Genomic DNA, 21,424 nt, shown 5'->3' on the forward strand with positions numbered 1-21,424 from the left:
GGCAACTGGAACTAGGCTAAGATCCTAATAAAAAGGCAAACATGAGGTCCAAAACTGGAAGGACAAAAAATGCAGTAAGGGAGGAAGATAAGAAGAACAAACCACAACAATCCAGAAGAGGGTTGTTCTGCACTTTCAGTCCTGGTACAACTTTAAAACCCATTTTTAAGTCTAGCAAGACCTATGCTACACTGCAATGGAAAGGCATCACTTCCATTTCTTCCAGAACTTCTGACCTTCATAACCCTAGTTCTGCATTATTTCTACAAAAATTACAAGTTTTATCTGCAAAGATACTACTGTAATGTCATAAGTAATTACTTAATGTCATAATACTAAAGAAACTTAAATTAAACCCACTGAATTAGACAGGGTGACAATGCTGCAAAATGTACACATCTCACCCTACCCTGCTCCAGGCATTGCTACAATCATTCACACTTGAGGCAACATATATAAAATTCAAATATTTGTGGATTTTATTTTTCAAATGCAATGTTTATGATGCTTTATTTTTCCATTTTATTTCCTTCTCCCCTCACTATCACTGTCCTCTTTTTAAACATTTGTCTTATTATGTCACAGAAGTGGGCAATGGGGTCAGCTAATTACACCAGCACTTTTCTTATTCTTTGGTCCTTTTCTTTGCACCCGAGTTGATTAAATTTCAGCTCAAAATGTGCAATACTGAGATCTAGAAGACCTGCCAACTCATCCTACTTCTCATATATCTGACAGGGAAAAGATGTTCATGCAGTTCTCCAGTACTATAACTATGGGATAAAATTCAGCCAAAACCACCTCTATTTTTGCGTAAGTATGATCTGGTTTACAAGTCCAAGTCAGCAACCTGTCAAATTACCTATTGCAATTACCTGTCAAACACTTCTCCTCTCAGGGTACTTGCAGGTTATAATCTTGAAACATACCATCATTATTATTACTACTACTACTATTATTATAAGTGGTTTTGCCACATATTCTAGGCAGCTGCTACACTGCACTCTTCTTAGAGGTCTTAAGTTCCTGCCAACTCCACAACTTAACTTCAGAATAGTTATGCTAGGTCAGAAAATAAAATATATACATACAAATAGTTAAGGGACACAAAAAGGGAGAATTGGAGAAACATGTCTTTCTGATTCATTTTTCCTCCAAAGCAACTGATACAGAAGCAGGTTACATGATTGCCAAGAACAAAAAGCAGATCTCTCCATTCTCAGGTAACGTGTTAGCGCAAAATGTCCTTTGTGAATTCATATGGTAGCAGCATGGCTCAAAAGCAGGCTGTGCAGTGCTACAGAGGTGGAGTCAACCGGAGCAATTTGCGAGGAATAAGAGCTTGCCATGAGAGCGTGCCTTCTCCAGGCAGCTTTCAAGCTGCTTCTGGTAAAGCTTCTTCACGGTTTTTTTCATTTGTTTTCCTCTGCAATCCAACTGAATTTACATGAAGGTGATTTACATGTGTGTGTTTGTGTATATTGCACTGGTTTTACCAGTATTTTGATGATAAAATGTAGGCAAGGTTAGGAACACAGTTTTAAAAGAGGTAGTGAAATTGCCTGCGAAATGCATCTTTCATGAGTAATCCTACACATCTTCCATGTCTACTTTTAAGAGGGCAACAGCTAGATTTTATGTACTGCCTAAAAACAGATGTCTGATAGAATTGCTGTCACCAGTATTTTTAAGTCACATAAAATGTTCTAAACTATGTAACTCCAGTTCTCTATTTGTAACAAAAATAATGAATTACATGATTGCTAAAAGGGCATTCAGACTCTCGTGCATTGCCAAACCCTTGGGATAAAATCTCTCTTGAGCAATGCAGCCATTGGTTGGAATTAAGCCAAGCCATCCCTTAAATCCCTTTGCTTCTCAAATTGATTAGAACTGTAACAGAATCCTTTAATACCAGAATATGTCAAATGGATGGTCTGTCAGTCTTGCTACTTAGCAACAATAAAAAATAATTAACTTGAGAATGCTCAGATCATAACTCCCAGCCCCTTCAGCCTCAGCACTGCACCATCAAAACCAAGTTGTTCTGGCTTCAAGGAGCCCACTCCGAGCCTGTTCAAGTGTCACTAGCTCTAGGGAATTTATGGCATTGGCTCTGGAAGGGCTCATTTGGTTTGAATTCTGCCCAATTCAGCTATGGCAAGAGAGCCACAAGACTGAGGTTTGCTAGAGTTGTCACTGAAGGTTTTCATAAAAGTTCTCAAGAACAATGACAACAAAGTCTAAAGCTTTGCCAAGACATGAAGAAGGCAAAAGTTTTATAGCTTTCATAGTACCTTCATTTATTATTACCCTTCATCACTTTTCTTGGACCAAGACAGTAGTACATGATTTCCAAACAGGTACAAGGGTAAGATAGGTTGAGTCAATTTAGCCTTTCACTACTTAGAAACTGCATGGAAAATATATCTAATACAGCGGGTAGCAGGATTAAACAATGACAGCTTTGAAACAATAAACTTGATCAATATAATATAGACTATGGCAAAATGCTGTGTTCTGTAGAGCATGAGAATTAGAAAACTGAAAGTTATTAGGGAACTCTGCTCAGACCGTGATTTACAGGTATGTCTGGGCAATTACTGGAATAAATACTGGAATAAAATACAAATTGGCAGATATACAGGTCTGTTCAACCCCCTCCCCTCCCCTTCAGCCCCCCTCCCAAAAACAAGAAATGAAAAACCCTTAAATAGCCCGAAAGCTACAGAAAATGGCAAGTAGGTAACGTTCTCCTCTGGCAACAGGCAAAGAATTAAGATCATGACACAGGCAGAGGTTTCCTGAGGTGCTTTGCCACATTTTTCATTTTAAGAGGTCTAGCAGGACTTTGGATACAAAAGGTGTGGGCCTGGGGACACTGACCATTACAAATGGTTAGAACAGAGAGAGGGGAAGAGGAAATATCTTCTTCCTGTCTCACTACCTAAAAGGCAACACCAAGCTCCTCTTAAGCTATGCAACAACCCAGTGCTTGCACAGGTAATCCTTGGCTGCTGCCATACAAAATGAATTTTTAAAATTACACAGCCCCTGTTAAAGACCTATCCTGTATTCCTAAGTGGACTTCCCAGAATATGTGCTTTCCCTGACTTTCTTCCCATTGAGCTGCTCTAAAAGAGTCTCCCGTTGTGGCTGTTCCTCCTCCTTCCAACTGCCACAGTCCCAGGAAGCTCTATCCTCAGCTCTCCCCTTTTCTGCAACCTCTTCCCTATCGCTCAGCAGCCTCCTAAAATCATGCTGCTTTAATTATCGTCTCTGTGCGGATGAGTCACAGATCTCTCGTCCCTTCTGTTCACATTCACAGTTCAGAATCTCCTCCTGGATATTTGCCACCAGCCCTAACGCAGTATGCTGAAAAGCTGAAATCACGTTTCTTCCCAAACCCTCCCTGCTCCCCCCTTCTTTCCCTATCTCTGTCAACAACTCCACCACCTTATGTCCCACAAGCTCACAACCTGGGTGCCATTTTCAACTCCTCTTCACTTCCCACACAAATCCTGTCGATTTTCTTCCCACTGCCGTTCAGAAATATTTGCTTTCTTTCCCACTTATGCTACAGTTATTCAATCCCTGCAATTTCTTGACATTGGGTCTATGGCATCCTCACTCTATTATTATTCCCTGCCCCTCCACTGAAGCTAAAGCTCGTCTGTACCTGCAGCAACCCACTCTGTCCTCCCCCATTGGAAACATGCGTAAGATCCGATGGAGATGGGAGAAAACAGAACGGTGAACACACGCCATTTAAGATACTAAGGGAAGAGGAAAAAAGTCCCTATTGTGAAAAATATAATGCAAGCTATTAAATAAATGCTACATAAAAGTACATTTCCTATGCAACCTACACAAATGCTTCTAAAAGTCTAGAGCCTTTCCCTGAATATTTAATGAACCTGCAGTTCTCTAAGTTCATAACCCTTGTGTACAAACTAATAGCAATTACCCAGCTTACTGAGTACAAAGAATTGCCTTAATTTTATTTAAACAATCTGTGTGGGGTGGCACCTATCACCATAGTAACAGAATACTTCATGTAAAATTTAACACAACTTAAATAAATCACCCACAGATCAAGCAACTACTGGGAAAAATTGCTTGCTGGATTAACAGAGATGTAATGTGTACACTAAGCTCCTTTCTTCCATCTTTCTGAAGTAATTTTCCATTTCCAACTATTTCTACCCTCTTTTCTGTAAAAGACATCATCTTGCTTTCCTTTGGGATCCAGTCACATATTAGTTCTTAATCTGCATATAGAGAGTAACACTTCTTGCTACACCATTTCTAAAAGGAGCTGGTATACCATTAGGTAGGACACCATAGCAAGTATTTTAGGACCAACTAAATTCACTTTGATACTTGCTCATATAACCTGCTAGAATCTAAGTGCTTACATGGTCTAAATTGAATTTCAGCTCTCAGGGTGATTTCTCTATGCAGCAACATTCTCAGCAGGTAAAAATAAAATCCACTGAAACTATCAACAGATGAGAGGCTGGAAATGAGGCAAAAATGTTCCATCCAAAGGAGAAAAAACAAAGTCAAAACACCCTTTTTCCCACACCTCTAATTCAGAAAAATGTCATGCATTCAAAAATAAATCTTTTATTACTGACATGGCAAATAGAGTTTGTAGCACAATGTGTTGTGCAGTTCTTAAGTTTTCCATGTCACTTCCAAGAGCATTTAGAGGTAACGAACTTCTTAATTTTTCACTTCTGCTTTACCTCTACTAGTGTCATGAAGAAGAATTCTGTTCATAAAACACAGTTGAAGCAAAATGTTTCATGTTTCATATAGTGCCTAGTGGTTATTCTGGCAACAGAGGAAATAAAATTAATCAAATTTGAGAAAAAGTAATGATATTTAGGTAGCTGGCATTTCAGGCTCAGCTATGACTTGGATGTTTCATATTGGTTCATCTGAAATTCTTGATGTATTTTTAATAGATTTTAAGCAAACACACACGTACCTCATATTATATTCCTGAAATAAAGATTGACCCTATACTTTTTCATGCTCAAGGTTTCTACTAGCTACCTAGCAACATATAGTTTCTGTAATTTACCATACCAAAGTGAAATCTTGCTTTGCTGCACGAGGTTACAGAGGCTGTACTCTCTCTGGAAAGGGAAATCGGTTTCCAAAGTAAAAGAAATGCAGAGTCTCAGTCTTTGATACAACCAATATAATCTTAGTCCATCATCATTAATGAATAAATTTAGCATTTATAAAGAATTACACAGGAAGCATGGCACATCCTCTGTCTGCCTCTATTCAAATGGAAACTGCGATGCCACCCAACACACACTGACACAGTGCCCACAACAATCAGTCTGAGAAAAAAGCTTGTATTTAAAGGAAACATACGAGATACTAAACCACATTTTTCCCCTCTGTCTATACTATATCAGTTTCCACCAACTTTCTGCTACTTTCTGCAAGTGCTTCCATGAGTGCATGAATTAACCCAACAGTCCCTGACTCTCACCATCACCTTGACATACTCAGGCTCCTTTTCTTGGAAAAATTTAACAGCTGCATTGGTTTACCAGTATATGCCCCATCAAAAAGACAACTCTTTTTTCCACAAATTATTCTGCTTCGTGTTTCATTTTTCCCCATGTTCAGAGGCTGATTGACGAATCATTAATCTGGAAGAAAAAAACAAACAAAAAACCCAAACAAGCCAACACCACCCCATTTTTGCCTTCTGGTCACTAAGCTTCCTATGTACTCAGCAATCTTTTGGGTTTTTTTATTTTTGCTTTTTTTTTCTCTTCCATCCACATGGAAAAGAAACTATTTTCTCTAAGAATGGGAAAGAAAAAACAGCTAACAAATTCACAGGACTTTACAGGGTGGGTTTTTATTAAAGCATGCAGTAGCTTCATAAACTACTTCAAAAATGTCACATCACAGACTACACAAGTTTAGGAAAAAAAGCCTCTTTACAGCGTATATCTCAATGACAACTAACGAGGCATCAAATTATCTCTAGTAGTGGTTCATATCCGTATAGACTATTATTGATGTTTTAACCTTTGAGCTATTCCACGCCTAATCCTATTTCAAAAAGGACTCCAAAACTTAAATCAAAAGGCAACAATATATCTACAAGTAAGCTATCTCAAGGGAAAGAAAGTATAATAAATAACAGAAATAAACTACCAGAATCAGAAAAAGGCATCGATGTTAAGCACCTTAGGCACTTTTTACGTTACATTAAATTACATCTGAAATTTTCCACAGAAGTGTGCTATAGAGAAATAAGCTAACTCTACTATGAAAAAGAGAAAAAAACATTGGTAAAGAGCATAAATTGAAACTACTTTGATATAGCTTCTTGTAAACAAAAAACAGTTCCATATTTCCCACAATACTTTAAATTCTATTTTGCCTTATACATTATACATGGACTTCTAAATGTGAAGAAAACAACTGTACAGGATAATACATATCCTGAAACACCACTACTTCTGAGCACTGCTTTGAGCCTTATGCAACAGAAAATCTTGCATAAGAGCAGCACTTGAAGGATACAAGGTGGTGAGACTAAATTTCTGTCAGTGTTACTTGCAATGAGTTATAGTGCTTGCATATGATTCCCACTTGAATTCCATGTACTATAGGCAGATATGGCCTGGGTATTGTTTTCAAGGGGGGCTTCTTCGTTCTGTTTTTAAGCTTTCACCACGTCTATTTAGCTACCCACTTGTACACTTACCCCCTTACTTGTACACTTATCAGAAATGGGGCAGTTTGTATAAACAGTGTACCATGCATATATAAACATTTAATTCCAAGAATGTGGCCTCCCCACCATGAGTTATTTTTATTTAAAAAAGGGGGGAGGAAGGGGATTATTACCATGGTAGGCTAACAAAGACCTTCCTGCAAACATTAGATAACAAAGTTGGGGTGGAAGGACTAATGTTGAAAATTTAATTTAAAAACTGTAGAATGTAATACATAACTGTTTCCATCAAACACATGTTGCTTTGAAAATCCCAACAATTTTGAAGCACAAAGTAGCTTTCATGAGGAACCAATCAAACATTCACACCACTAAACTATTAAAGCCAGTTTATTAGCTAAGGATACCTGAGGTAATTAGCTAGTTGGTATGACCTAAAATTCAAAATTTTAAAGCTATATTTATCGAGTCCTTAAAGTCCTTGGTAACTAGGACTTAAAAACAAAAGTGAGGAATTGTGATAGTAAAGATTATGTGAGAGATACTTTGTAACAATAGTACTAAGGCTATTAATTATTCTTCTCTATTAACGTATTTGATATTGTCCTTACCAAACTAATAAAGTCATTTTATATTATTGCATTTGAATTCTGAGTCAGGGCAGGGGAATAAGAAAGTAAATTCCCTTTTTATCCTTTAAACTGAAAAACAAGCCTGCACTTAGTTCTCAGTGAGACTTAATATTTGAAACATTTGTCACATAAGTTACAGCCATTTGATTATAAAAATGCAGTGTCATGGAAAAATAGTGCATTACTCAAGAAATAATTTGTGAGCCTTTTCAATATCTTTTATCTGAAAGATAGCAATGGCTAGAAGCCTAACAAAGATTACGCCTCCAGCATGGGAAGTGAGTCCATCGGGGCATGGAGTATATGGACACTTAGTTTTTCAAAACTTAAAAGGTCTTTAAATGGGGAATAAGCTCCAAATCACTCAGCTGAGGCAGTGCCCAGGGCAATTCTGTATGTGCTCTATATTAGGGCTTTTAGCTCAAAATCCCAGGTGCCTATGTGTCCAGACAGAGTTTTTATGGATGGTTGTGTTGGTCTTCCCCAGCAATCTGCCATCCTGGCTATCACCTCCCAAATTGCATCACTCCAATTCTCACCCTGTGTCATCCCAAATCTGAGTTTACCTCCAAGTGTTGCTGAGAACAGATGAAGTGATAAGCATGTTCTGTGACAACAGTGCAAGGCAGGTCCATGTCAGCCGAGTGACTGTTCTCCCTCTCCACCCATTACACAAAATGGCTTACACTGCATAGTCCCTCCTCAAAAAGGTGTTTAGGCAGACCAGTCATTGCAGTGAAGTTTTTATAAAGGAGTGTTTACAGGCCTACAGCTATGCTTCTGTTGGAGCATCTTGCTAAATAAAGCCCACAAGACATTAAAGCTGGAAGATAAACACCAGTGGTTTTAAACCTAAATAAACACAGCAAATCATTGTGAAAGCTGATTAAGAAAAGTAAAAAAACATGTGATGAGTGCTACTAAAGATCACTACTAAACGGCAATAGTAAGAACTATGGTGTTCAGCAGTAAAGTTTTCTTTAAATGTCTGATAACTTACAAAGTCAATATAAAATTAGACTTTTCAGATTTTCCAAAGATTTCCAGGGTTTTAATTGTAAAGAAGAAAGGTTCTTTAGTGAAACCCTAATTGGTTCCTGAGGAATAAGAACATTGAGAATGATAACAAAAGCTACCTATAGATTGACTAAGAAAGCAATTAATCTTCTATTCCTTACAGTTATCGTAGCTACCTTTTAAAAGGACCAGTTCTGGCACTCTCTGAAGCTGAACAACCCAACTAAGTCAATAGCAAGACTTTCATGAATGCCATAAAGACAAGGAATCACTCATGTTCTTCCTTATATGCAGTTGTGACTGCAAAAATTCTGCCAACGCAAATGTAAATTCATAAATGAACCAGAAGGGAAAAAACCAGAACCCAAAACAATCTCACCCCCTGTGAACCTGCACACCCATATCCCTTTAACACCTATCTTGTACAATCAAGAAAGAACAGGCCTTTTTTACTTATTGCACTGTGAACAGGGAGTACAGATAGTGCTCAGCCTCTGATATGCGGATGCTCTAAGCAGGCAGACAGGTGTAGGAGAGAAAGGGAGATAGTGCAAGGGAATGGCAGCAAAAATCATGATAGTCTCATGGCTTTGTTTGTTAGTTAAATCCTTTTTTTTTACCTCCAGTGTTCTGCTGCAAGGGAAGAGTTGATTATAAAATGAAACAAGAATGCGAGCCCTGAATTAAATAAGCCATCAGCAAGGAGGATGGTATTAAGAGTGAAAACCTGCAGGAAGTGCCTATGAAACAATATCCTAAAGTCCTAAAGGGGAGAAAAAGAATCCCTAAGCCAAAACAAAACAGCTGCATAGAAGCAGATGATTAGTGCAAATGCAAAGCAGGTTACAATAATAACTTGCAGTGCTCTAAGGGACCTGCTTCCACTGGCAAATATCCACTGCACACTGGCCTGCTAGTTGGGTCCTGGGCAATGTGCAACACACATAGAAAATTAAATGGTTAAAATAAAGTATGTGCCATTCGGCATTTTATTCCAAAGTCTGTCTCTTAAGTAGGTATTATAACTCCAGATTTTCTAATTATTTAAAGGTCAAAGCACAGACACTGAATAGATTTTCTTAGACTTCGTACTCATAGGACAGAGCAGCAATTCTGTCATTTTTTTTCTTCATAAACCATTTAGCACTGATAATGGAGAGGGGGGAACCCAACAACACTTAATTCTATGAAGAAACACTGACATTACAATTAGCCTCAAAACATGCAAAATAATTCAAGCACGCCAACTTAATTTTAGCTTTTTTCCATCACTCTTAACTAGAGAATCATTTTTGGTTAATAAATCTGAAGGTTGGCTTTAACTTAAACGACACAACCCCCCCCCAGTTTTCAATCCTGCCAGTACTCAGTTACTGAGGTGAATACTGGAGTTCTATTTTTAAATTGTATGAATGTCTTAAAAAAAAAGTCAAAGGTGTAAGAAAATGAACAGACTGTGTATTTTTTTAATAAACCACTTGGCTTTATAAAACCCTGTTGTTAGCTGCTGTTACAAGAACAATTGTAACATGGCCTTCTGTGAGTCTTTGACAAATAAAAAAAAAATTAAAATTAAATTATAAATTATTGTAAGTTAGTGAAATACTATAAAATATTTTGCATACAAAAGAAAATGGATTCTGAGACAGAAAAAAAAAAGTGATAAGGTGATACTGAAACATTCAATTTACAGCCTTAAGAGAGCACAATGAGGATTTTCTGTGTGTTCAGTGACCATATGATTGAAAAGCTCAGCAAAGACATTTTGAAATACTACATTGGAATGCATTTGTTTTAAGTAGAGATCAAACCACATGTGTTTGGGACTAGTAATGGAATTTTTCATTATCATTCTTCTGACTACAGCCCAATTCAATTTCAGAGCATGCTTAAATTTAGGCACATAAATGCTCCTTTTGACTTCAAAGTATGGATTCGCGTACTGAACTGCTTCTTGATTGGGGAATCATGTCAGCCTTGGAGAAGATAAAACTGCTTTTCTCCAAAGGTATTAAATAGTAACATTTGCTCTCATTCACACTGAAAAATATACATAGAGAAATATTTACCTATACCAGAGCAAATTAACAGTATCATGGATAGGGATGAATTTGTAAGGGAAAGAACTGATATCAAGCTAATTCCTGGGAAATACTGCAGCGGTTGATATTTTACCCACTTTCTCACTAACAGTGGACACATGAAAATGGATCAGGTGGCTCTTCCCCTCAATTAAAAAACAAGATGGTGATGAAAAGCTACTTCTGTGGAAAATGAGCAGTTTGGCCAAGGGGAACGGATGCCCTCCGTGCCTCCTTTTCCCAGAGTACTGACCCCTTCTCACAGTTCAACAAGGGCACAACAAGCTACAGGACAACAAATAAAAAATGCATGTCGTGCAAAAGGCAGCCAAGAAAACGAAGGCCTGGGCTCTTCTTCCACAGTCACCACCACTGGCACCTCCATCCCAGTTTGAGGCAGGGTGACAGTGAGAAGCCCAGTGGAGAGTGAAGGTCAGCTGAAGGATGGGACTGGTGAAGCACCCCTTGGCCCTCAGGCCTGGGACACAAAAAGGCACCCTCACTGGGTGGCCTATGGGGAGGGAACAGTCCATGCTCCATTTCCACATCAAAAACCACAGACAAAATTGAGGGAAAATAATAATAACAACAACAACAACAACAACAACAACAACAACAACAACAATAATAATAATAATAATAATAATAATAATAATAATATAGAAAAGTGAGAAACATTCATTTCCCAAGCTTGAACACACGGGACTAGCAATACTGCTTTTTTCCAAGTCAGGTGGGAGGCAAACCCAACTAACAATCAGTGTTGCACACATTTATGAGAGCGTCAGAGAAAAATACTTTTTTTTTTTTTTAATAAAAGGGAGAGTCATGCCAACTGACCATTGCTCAGTTTGGAGTGATGTTTCTGAAAACCAGAAAAAGTTTCCTCAGCGCTCCTACCTAGCCAACTCTCTTCCTTTTTCTCCACTCCACCTTCTCAAATGCAAACACTCCATCGAAATGCACCGCATGGTCAACTGATGGTGTAAGATGGTATTAAGTAGCAGACTGGTCTCAGAAATGCATGCACCGGGGTAAATGATGATGCCCAGCTGAATAGAACTACTTTAACTTCCTAGGTTATTTCTACAGAAATTGGTATCAGCATTAGTTTGATCTTGCAGCAAAAGAGACTTTCTGTTTCAGCAGAACAGGAGGCAAAGATAAGGATAGACATAAACCACACAGAAAGAAGCAACAGGAGGTTGAGGAAGGTTCTCTAGATTGCACTCTCAAACAAGCCCATTAAGCAAGTGCTTCCCAGTATCTACTTCTGGATTTCTTGAAGGTAGGATATACAAAAATGTATACAAAATATTCTAGCCTCATGAGGACATGTGTCATCTTAACAGGTGTCCAGATGATAAGAACTGTATGAAAGAGCAGATGACTAAAGTCTAATAAATACAAACCTTTTGAACCAGACAGTTAATTAAAAATTAAAGACAAGATATAAGAAATAAAAAATGCAAATTATCAAGTAGATTTTGTAAATTTATAGTGATGATATTAGACTAGAGAACTCAAGAGGAATCTTACTACTGAGATACGCAGAGGCACATACACAGCACAACCCAAACTAGTATTATAAAAATAGGAAGCAGAATTTTTATAAAGCATTTATTAACTACTGGCATTCCCTTATTTTTGTTACACAATTACACAGATGGAGTAGTACAAAATTATGTGAAGAAGGTAATGGCCATTTACAATTTTGAAAAAATGAAACTGCTAAGCACATGGTCTCATACCTGTTGTACTATTGTTGTTAGTTCCAGACAGAGCTGTATGACATTATTTCTTGTTACTGAGTAATCTGTGACAGCAGCAAAAGGTGATCTAAACAAAAAAGAAGAAAAAAATGATGAATAGCACTAGCATATATCCACTTGCTTCACTGATGTAAAAAGCGCTCAATAAACATTGTTTCTAGAGATACTGAAATCACACAGAATACCCAAATTTTACTACTAAAATTGTAAAATATAGGATATGTATTCATGGAAAATGTTCATCTCTCCTTGGTTCAAGTTCCTCTTTAAGAAATTCCATGTATAAAAGCATTATTTCTCACAGTCTTCCAGTTTACTTCTGGACAGCATTTACTCTCCCAGAAAAAGCCCACCTTGCCTTCTGCATTTGTTTGGGAATACCCTCATAAAGGCAACCAGAGGCACCGCTTCCACCTGTGATATGAATGGTGTCCAGATGTGAAACAAAACAGAAAAGCATTTGGATGACTCACTGGGATTCCTGCGACCTGATCTAATATCTGGTAAAAGTACTGGATGGACTCAGAAGTAGTAAAATCTTTGTCCAAAGGGAAGAATAGCATTTAGAGCCAGAAACGCATCAATGCTCAGAAGCAGCTGCAAAGGCTAAGCTGGAGGCACAACCTAACCTCCCCCCACACTGTGCTACAATCAGAAGTGCTTAGTGAAATGAAAAGTGTAATCCAACGTTTAGAGATGTCACCTACATGTATGCTATACCTTAAAACTTCATGTTAGAATGTTTAAAATACTTTTTTATCTAGAAGCTTGCTTGTTTTCTAGAGGCACTGCTAAAATATATTTGGTTAGTGATGCTGGCAGTCATCTGACTTCTGTACTACAAGTCCGTGTTAAAACTATTAACTCAACTTGGCCTATTTTCTATATTCAAGAAGTAGCCAAACACTAGGCAGGAGTGGCATTTTCTCCAAGAGGAGTCAAGATTTTGACTTCACCAGTGTTGCAAATGAGGTTTTTATGGGCATTATTGGCATCGCAGAGATGGCATTTCTCCCAAATACGCTGATTCAAACATCTAAACCAAAAAAAGGCGGCAAAGAACCACAAGGACTGTAATGCCTGAATAAACTAACAATAGATCATGCAATGTGCCAAGATCTCTAAACAATACTTTAGGTGGGGTTCCCTTTAAATTAAGCTGGGTAACTAATCCCTTCCCCAGCTGCCTGCCTTCATCACATCCTAGCTCATACATATTCATATATACCTTAAAGAGTTTTACAGCACCAGTTGGTATTATGTCTTCCTCATTTAACCCTAAAGACAAGTTTCCAGTACAAAGAGCTCTGCTACAAGCATGTTCAGCTGATAACCATAAATGTATTTCTACTGTTTCTCAATAGGTTTCTAAATTTCTTTTCCATATGCAGAATTACTGAAATTTTACTGCAGGCAGATTTGGAACTGTCCACTAATAAAACCATGTGAACTTCCCTATTTCTGCCTGCTTCTTCTAATGCCCTCTTTCTTCTCCAGGGCTCCCAATCCAGCCCTGATGGTTCATAAGATAGAATGAACTTTGAGGTGCATACTCAAGTCTAGCAGCTTTAATTTGATGTAATATATCATACAACAACATATACTTTCCGCACGTATTTTCTAGGGAGAAAAGCAGTACATTCTTTTTAAAATAAAAGCACAGAAATTTGAAGCTAGGCAGAGTTTAAGAAACACAAAAGCAACAAGAGAATGAGGACTTAGAAGACAGCATGTGGGTAAGTTGCAAAAGGTGCCTTCCAAAAGCTATTTGACACAGATGTATAATCACAGTTCCAAGTCCAAGTTTTATGCAGTATGTGGCAATTGTACAGTAGGTACACACTACAGCAGGCCTACCCGCAGGCACACACACAGAGTATTACTGAAGTTCAGGAGATATGTGAGCATATTAAAGGATAAAACGTAACTGAACTGCTTGGTTGTGAACCATAATTGTGTTTTAAAAAGTACATTAGCCAAGACATACAAAAACATTGATATTTTTCTTTTCAAAATTGTAACTGTTGAGGTTCTCAAATCTACCTGAAACCTTGATTTAAAAAGGTCATGTTCACTTATGAGCTCACTTTTATTGAAGATGAATGTAATCAAGCCAGCAAATGGTATTATTTTACTTTAAGTATGGATGTTAATACAGTTTGATCCTCAAATTACACAACTGGAATCTATTTGACATTTCCAAGCCTCCAGCATTTCTCTAAACAAAATCGCATGGTAGGCTTTGACTTGTAATACCGCATCATCTTCCCTCATACTTTTACAATTTAGTTTGGTTTCACAGTACATGAGGAAAATTATGACATTTTTACCATCATTGCTCTTAGTGAAGATCATTAGAAATGCCCCAAATAAACTCTGTTGACATTAAAGAACAGGCAAAGGGACTGAGACATTACTCATTTTTGTTACATTTAAGTTTACATGGTGAAGAGTTACAGAAAACAGCATGTGAAGCAGGTAACAAGTGTGTCATCAGGAGAGAGAAGACGACTAAAAATCAATAACTAATATGCGATATTTTGAAAAGTGCTTCACAGCTTGGAAGGATAAAAAGACAGGTCCATGTTATATGGACTTTGCTCCTGCAGAAAACGTAAGGGATCCTTGAGCTGCCTCCTCTGTAAGTCTCTGTAGCTTATAAACTGACTCCCTCAGATCAGTTTCTGTGATACCTCTCTGGGGCCTTGCTACAAATTAGACCAGTAAAATTGAAATTCCCTTTCCTCCCCAGTTCAGACCATTTCCCTGGAGGCAATCTGCACTATACAGCCACTACTGCACAAGCAGCTGGGGAAATGGTAAGGACAAAAGCCTCTTTAAATATTTACTATGAAAGGAAATGTATTTTGGTATTACATCCCAGGGCTCAATTTCAACAGTGAAAGTCCAGCAAGACTTAGTATAACAACATGCTAGTTTCAACCAAAATATCAACAAAAACTTCATTGTAGGATCCCTGATTGGATTTCATAAGAAGACACAGTGTGAAACACCAATCTGACAAAAAACCCTCTTCATTAATAATATAACCTCTGAATGTAATTTTAATACAGCACAATGGTATTGACTTGCAACAGATGAAACAATATATATAAATAAAATAAAGCCTACATGCACTACAACTTTTGAACTGGCTGCTAGAACACTTCCCTTCTCAAGGCATCAGAAAGACAACAAGTAAAAGGAATTCCTTGTTAGATCACTTCTCTCATGTCTCTACTTTTAAAAAACTATTTCCTTGTCTTGGCTGAGCCATTTCTATCAACTTCCAATTCCTACTCTGTTCTTTCAAAGCCACGTTTTTCACAGTCCCTTGGACCTTTAAGTCTCTGGTACCTCATATGCCTCATATGGCTCCAGTAAAGCAAAGTCCCTGAGAACAACTGCAATTTTCAACATGTGTGCTGTCCAGTTCAGTGCTCTTCAAGTTAAACAAGAACTAAAGAATTGCCTTGCAGTGGGGCCATATGTTGTCCCATTTCCTGCTGTGAATTGACCTCGATGTCCCATTGTCTCACTTCTCTCCAAGACCTTTTTCCATATACATTTCTCTATTTGTGGAACTTTTTAAATTCAATTTCTCTTGTAATTCATTTGTTCTTCCTTCAAAACCTCCCTGTGATTCTCTTCCTTTGCAACACCCACGTAAAACACCTTTGTAGCTCCACAGAGCACCTACCTGGCCACATGCCCTTTCCATTAATTTCCTCTTCCAGACCTTTGCTTGTTTCTTTCTTTCCATTCTTTGTCTGCCCCTTCTATCCCTGGTATCTTAAGGAAAGGAGATTTATGCAATCACATCAGTACTTCTGCACACACGTTGTCCTCACTTTTTCTCCTGCCTTCTCCTTTCCAACATTTAAGCCATTAGCCATTTTCAAATCACTTTCACAAATGGGTGGGTAATAGGTTTCAAGGATAGTTAAGTTCATACATGTTTTGTGATCATGCATGCAGCTAGTAAAGTGGGAGCCTCCTAATTTTTCCACTGTGCAAACCCACATTGTGAGTCTGCACCTTATTAGACACCACAGATTCCAGCAAGGTGAAGAGCTTCTAAATACCTCATTCACAGGGAAAAAAACCTATAATTGGTGCTTCCTTTCTTTTTGTTTAAACATTAAAGTCAATCAACCTCAAGACCCTAATCTACAGGAGATAAGGTTTCCCTAATACGGGGCATGACAGAGCTACAGGTTCTTTTCATGTTTTTTAAACCAGTATTTGAGATAAATAATAAAACACCCCTGAAACATGAATTTGTTAATACATGTGTAATTCAGGCTGTAACATACATGCATGTAGGTACACATTTATGAATTGAGACCTAATTAAAATCTTTAGCAGTATCAGCATCTTTCAGAATGAAAAAAAAAATTACATTATCTAACATTAATTAATTAAGCCACTCTGAAGGACTGGTAGAAAAACCAGCTACATCAATATAGCACAGCTAATTCCCTCACAGAATTAAGAAATAATATGATTCAATAGCTATTAATACTCACAACTACTGATTGCATATGAAGGAAAATCCTTCCCACAAACAATTAAAAAAAGATGTGCATTCTGAAGGAGATGCATACATTTGGTATTTCTATATTAGCAACATTTTTGGCCTCGTATGCTTTAGCCTCCTCATCTATCTTCTTCATATAACACTTGGTTAGGGGAAAATGATGCATAGAAATGACTACTTCACTTTAAAAAGTTGCAATTTGGACAAATACAGACTGCTGTTAGCAAAAGCATTGCCCCCAAATAAAATTTAATCGTATTTCACCCCTAGTTGTTAGTACTGAGCTATTTCCTAACAGCAGACATTATAAGGGGTTTAAAACCAATATCATACTTATTTTAGCATCCTAACAAGGAAAAACATTCTCAGAGCAGTTTGATTAAACATAGTAGTTCAAAACATTTTAAAGAGAGAGGTAACCAAATCAGTAATAGAGCTCAGTCTTCAAAGGTAGCACATTAAGCTCAAATAAAAATTTGGTTGTACAATATTGTTGCATATGTATTTGTGCCAAATCCATCTAAGATTCATAGTTTTAGGCTTTCGTGAAACAAAGATTTTATTTGTATTTCTAATGGAATGGCTTTATGTAGAATGAGGGAGGAATGCAGTAAAATTCACACTGGATAAAGGAATTCTTTAAATGAGTGCTCTGTTAAACATTTACAGCTGTTCCAGTAGCACAATGCAGTTAAGTACCATAGCATTCTTAGGCAGCACTTACTGACAGGTTTGGCATACCGTTCAAACAAGCATAGAGGGAAATGCATAAAGGAAACATTAAGTTTCACAGGTTTAAAACTGAAAACCAATGACGGAAAGTGCATTACTTGTGCGGTGAGGAAAGAAGGGCTAAACTCTCTGGTTTCTTTTTGTTTGGGTTTCCATTTGTTTTCCCCCACCATCTTGTGGGCAAACCAGATTTACCCTGTCAGGACAAGCAATAAGCAAGCACAGCTAACAGGATTGCATGAAGTCTTTTATAAAGGAGACTCTAAACCAGTAACGCTTTCTTTGTAAGTAAGAAGTTACAGGGCTTACAAACATTCAAGCATAATTTTCCCAATGAATGCTCCTCTTTACTTAAAGCTACAGAATAGTCACACCATAAACATCACCAAGGCTTATTCACTGAAAACAATGAGACAAAGAAATCCAGCTGAACACATTTTACCTACACTGGAAGAAAATGTATGCATTGTGTATGTCACCATGGTGAAAAGAGGGAGATCCATTTTTGAGTGGGGAATGCATTCCACTACCACAGTGTTTTCACACAAAGCAGGCTTAAAGGGTGCGCTGAAGCTGAACACCTAGAATTGTTCATACATAAACAAGAGTGTTTACATCATTGCAGGCTGCACTTCACAGAAAACAGAGCATCACCAAAAAAAGTTTAGGTAGCCCACAGTGACGCTTACAGGTCCTGTTCTGCTATCCAGACTTAACCACTGAAGCATTCAAATGTCCTTAACTTCAGGTACAGATTTTAGCCTTACTTAATAGGATTTATGTACACAAATAAGCGCTTTGCACATTTAAGCCCATGCCAAAATTACTTGCTCACCTGGGGTAAGAAGTCAAAGAATTACCCCCCACCACACGTGAATGGCTCGAAAAGCAGACCTAGACTTGCCAGAAAGGCCTTTTACTCTGAAATTTTACATTTTGTTACTACTGTCAGCAATTTGACCCATATCTTTTATATGACCAACAATTTCTATGGGTGACTTTTTGTCCATCTCCTTGTTCCATTTTGTTCGTGTATCATGTATCTAGACAGCAGTGGTAAACTAATCAGACCGGAGCACATTTGTCAGCCTGCTAGCTTTTCTCTGGCCACAGCACTGAAAATCTGGAATACAAAATCTATCTCCACAAGATCTCTTTGTTCCTACTACTTAGACTTCAGTGTAATCTGCAGCAGCAGTTTAAGATTTTTATTTCCAAAAGGAGGATAGTGCTAGGGTGACAAACAAGGGATACAGGAGGGTTGCTGTGAAAGACATATTGAATCACTGCCCACACAGATGGCCGAGTCAAACAGTACACTAAAAAAATCCAGTGTTCCTTGAGAAATCCTAATTCACAGCCATTAAAGTCTGCAACACAGTAACAGATGCAAATGTTGTAGTAGTTATCTCATGGGAAGTTGATTATATTTTCTTAAATTCTTAAATGAAAAATAAACTACTGCATTATCTTAGTTGCGTTTTTAATGAGGACTCAATTAAAGCCCTGAGCACAACCATCCCTTCCTCACCCTTAGTCTCTAAGTCCGCATTTATAGTTTATACAGATATAGCTACTATTTGCTAAGATCCAAAACATTCTTCTTGATGCTGCACAAAATACATGGTATGAGGAGTACTTGCTTCAGATAACATGGCCCAAGCACTAGAGAGTAGTCAGGAGCAGGAAGCCCAGAAGCACAACTAAGAAATTTTTCTTGCTCAGTGCAGTCAACAGGAAATACAGATTTCCAGGGTGTTTGGTTAGCAAAGAAGAGAGAAGTGTGGTGGAGGTGAATGAAGACAACCTATCAAACCAAGAGCAACATGGAAGACGGCACCAGCAGAAGCAAGGGATGCAAACAAGCTGTGTGGTGGCAGAGCAAGGAGACAAGATGGGAAGAGACAAAGGTCACGCAGCTGCTACCAAATGCCACCCCAGGTCAGGTTCCCTCAGGATCCTTCCTCTTCCACAAAGAGTATTACAATTCTTCCCAGTTAAGACTACAGTAATGAGCTCTACCTGTTAAATCTAGTTGTCCCATGAAAGAAAAACATATGATGTACAGTGGAACTTGAAGGGGGAAAACAGGGTGCTTAAAGGATGTCCAAAAGATGCTTTTGCTCCCAAGGCAGCCTCTGACTCATCAGGAGACAAATTCAAGACTCTACATTGTGCCAACTTCTGATGAAAATACAACCTTCTGTCTGTCTGTCAGATGGTTTGGTATGTTCTGGGAGAAAAATTATTGGATGAATCTGAGCACCCTTCACTCAGGTCTCATCACAATTTCAGTAGTACAACCAATAGGTAGTAGTAAATGAGTAGAAAAGGAATGAGACATGAGTACAGTATAAGAGCTGTCTGTGTCTTAACCAGAGCAAAAGTTAGTTATAAGCATTGCTCAATGCTCTAAACTTGGAGCTCAGAAGAATTTTCTGGGATCCCTATGATATCATTGCTTTTCAGTTTGTATTTGCCTCTGGACAAAAACTAGGAAGTTTTCACCAGTGTCACTGAAGACGCAAGAAACTTGGTAAAATCCTAACATAATTCTGTTAAAGATTAAAAAAGTATTTTGATTCTCAAAATCCTCCATAAGTTCATGGTGCTTTTAGAGCAAGAAAGCCATGGATAGATGATGTATATTTAAGTCAGAAATCTCAGAGAGGCAGTGAACACCAACACATCCACACACAAAGCAATACTTTTACAAAGTGATTTTCAGGTGGACAGTAAATGTGTGCTGTAAGAACAAAACCTTACCTGGCATTTACAGAAATAAATGTGTCTAATTTCAATTTCAATTAAATGTGCAGGTACTACTGAACATACTACTGTACAGAAAAAATAGTTCTATGAGGTTAGAGATAACTTAATGCCACGAAATTGCAATGCATTCATGTTGTGGATCCACAGTAGTAAACTCACAATAGTAATCCTACTCTAATCATATATTTTAAAAAATTCTCTCTGCATACCTAATGTTTAGCTTGAGGGACATAAAACTTTTTACCTCAATTTTTATTTTTAGATCAGCTGCACATATTTTTCAACTGTGTTTTTTCTTCTAATGGTTTTCTTTAATTATCAAGTTTATTTTCCTTTCAACTACATCTTTTTGATTGTCAGCATTCCAGTTTTCCTAGATCTTCAACTATCTATTTCATATTTTTGAATGTTATATTAAAAAAAAAAAAAAAAGATGGAGACCTGTGCTCATTACGTTTGCCATTTGGCTTCCAGACTGTAGCAGACTTTGTGGTCAGGAGTTTTCCTCGCTTGACCAGAGCGCTGCTTAACAGTATTTATCTCCCTCCTGCTTTGATACCAAACAATAAATTTGCATCAAATGAGTTGCTCAAACTTTGAAGGCAAGGTTATGTGTGTTTTCACTATGATTCAGAAGAAACACTGAGAAATACATTTATCAGAACTGTTATACATAATCTCAGCAAAGGAAACACATTGCGCAGAACGCACTGAGGCTTCCTCCCCAGGATGGAGTGTGTCAGCCCTATAAAAAGCAGGAGAATTTCCAGGAACCTGAGACATTAGAGAAGAAGGAGGATTCAGAAAGATGGCCTATATTACTTTTCCAAAGAACACAACTTTCATGAATTACAGGAATAAAGACTGAAAAGAACACCAGTGATCTAACTGGAAGTCTAGAACACCTGGATGACTGTATATATTATTCTCTAATTCTCGAGAAGTATTGCTGGAGACATTTCGATGCCAACTTGCTTTGACTGTCAGATAAGTAGTTTGTTGCTAAAGCCTAAAGTGTGGTTTTACATCTGCCTATGAGCTAAGTTAATTGTCAAGTGGAAATGTGCCATACTTTCACAAAAGACTCACACAGTTTTTCAAGAAAGCATTAATATCATCAACAAATTGACTTGGAAAAATCTGAAGATTAGGGAAAG

The 21,424-nt window shown here is 37.7% G+C and overlaps 1 protein-coding gene across 1 annotated transcript in view; it reads right to left on the reverse strand.

Annotated features, from left to right (window-relative positions):
• Positions 1-21,424, reverse strand: part of CNKSR2 (connector enhancer of kinase suppressor of Ras 2) — a 182,366-nt gene that overhangs the window by 143,857 nt on the left and 17,085 nt on the right. Inside the window, exon 4 of the mRNA XM_009648809.1 lies at positions 12,203-12,290. Within this exon, the coding sequence (XP_009647104.1) occupies positions 12,203-12,290 (88 nt within the window). The remainder of the gene's footprint in view (positions 1-12,202; positions 12,291-21,424) is intronic.

This window comes from Egretta garzetta, unplaced genomic scaffold, assembly GCF_000687185.1.
Source record: "Egretta garzetta isolate BGI_Z169 unplaced genomic scaffold, ASM68718v1 scaffold111, whole genome shotgun sequence".
NCBI classification, from domain to species: domain Eukaryota; kingdom Metazoa; phylum Chordata; class Aves; order Pelecaniformes; family Ardeidae; genus Egretta; species Egretta garzetta.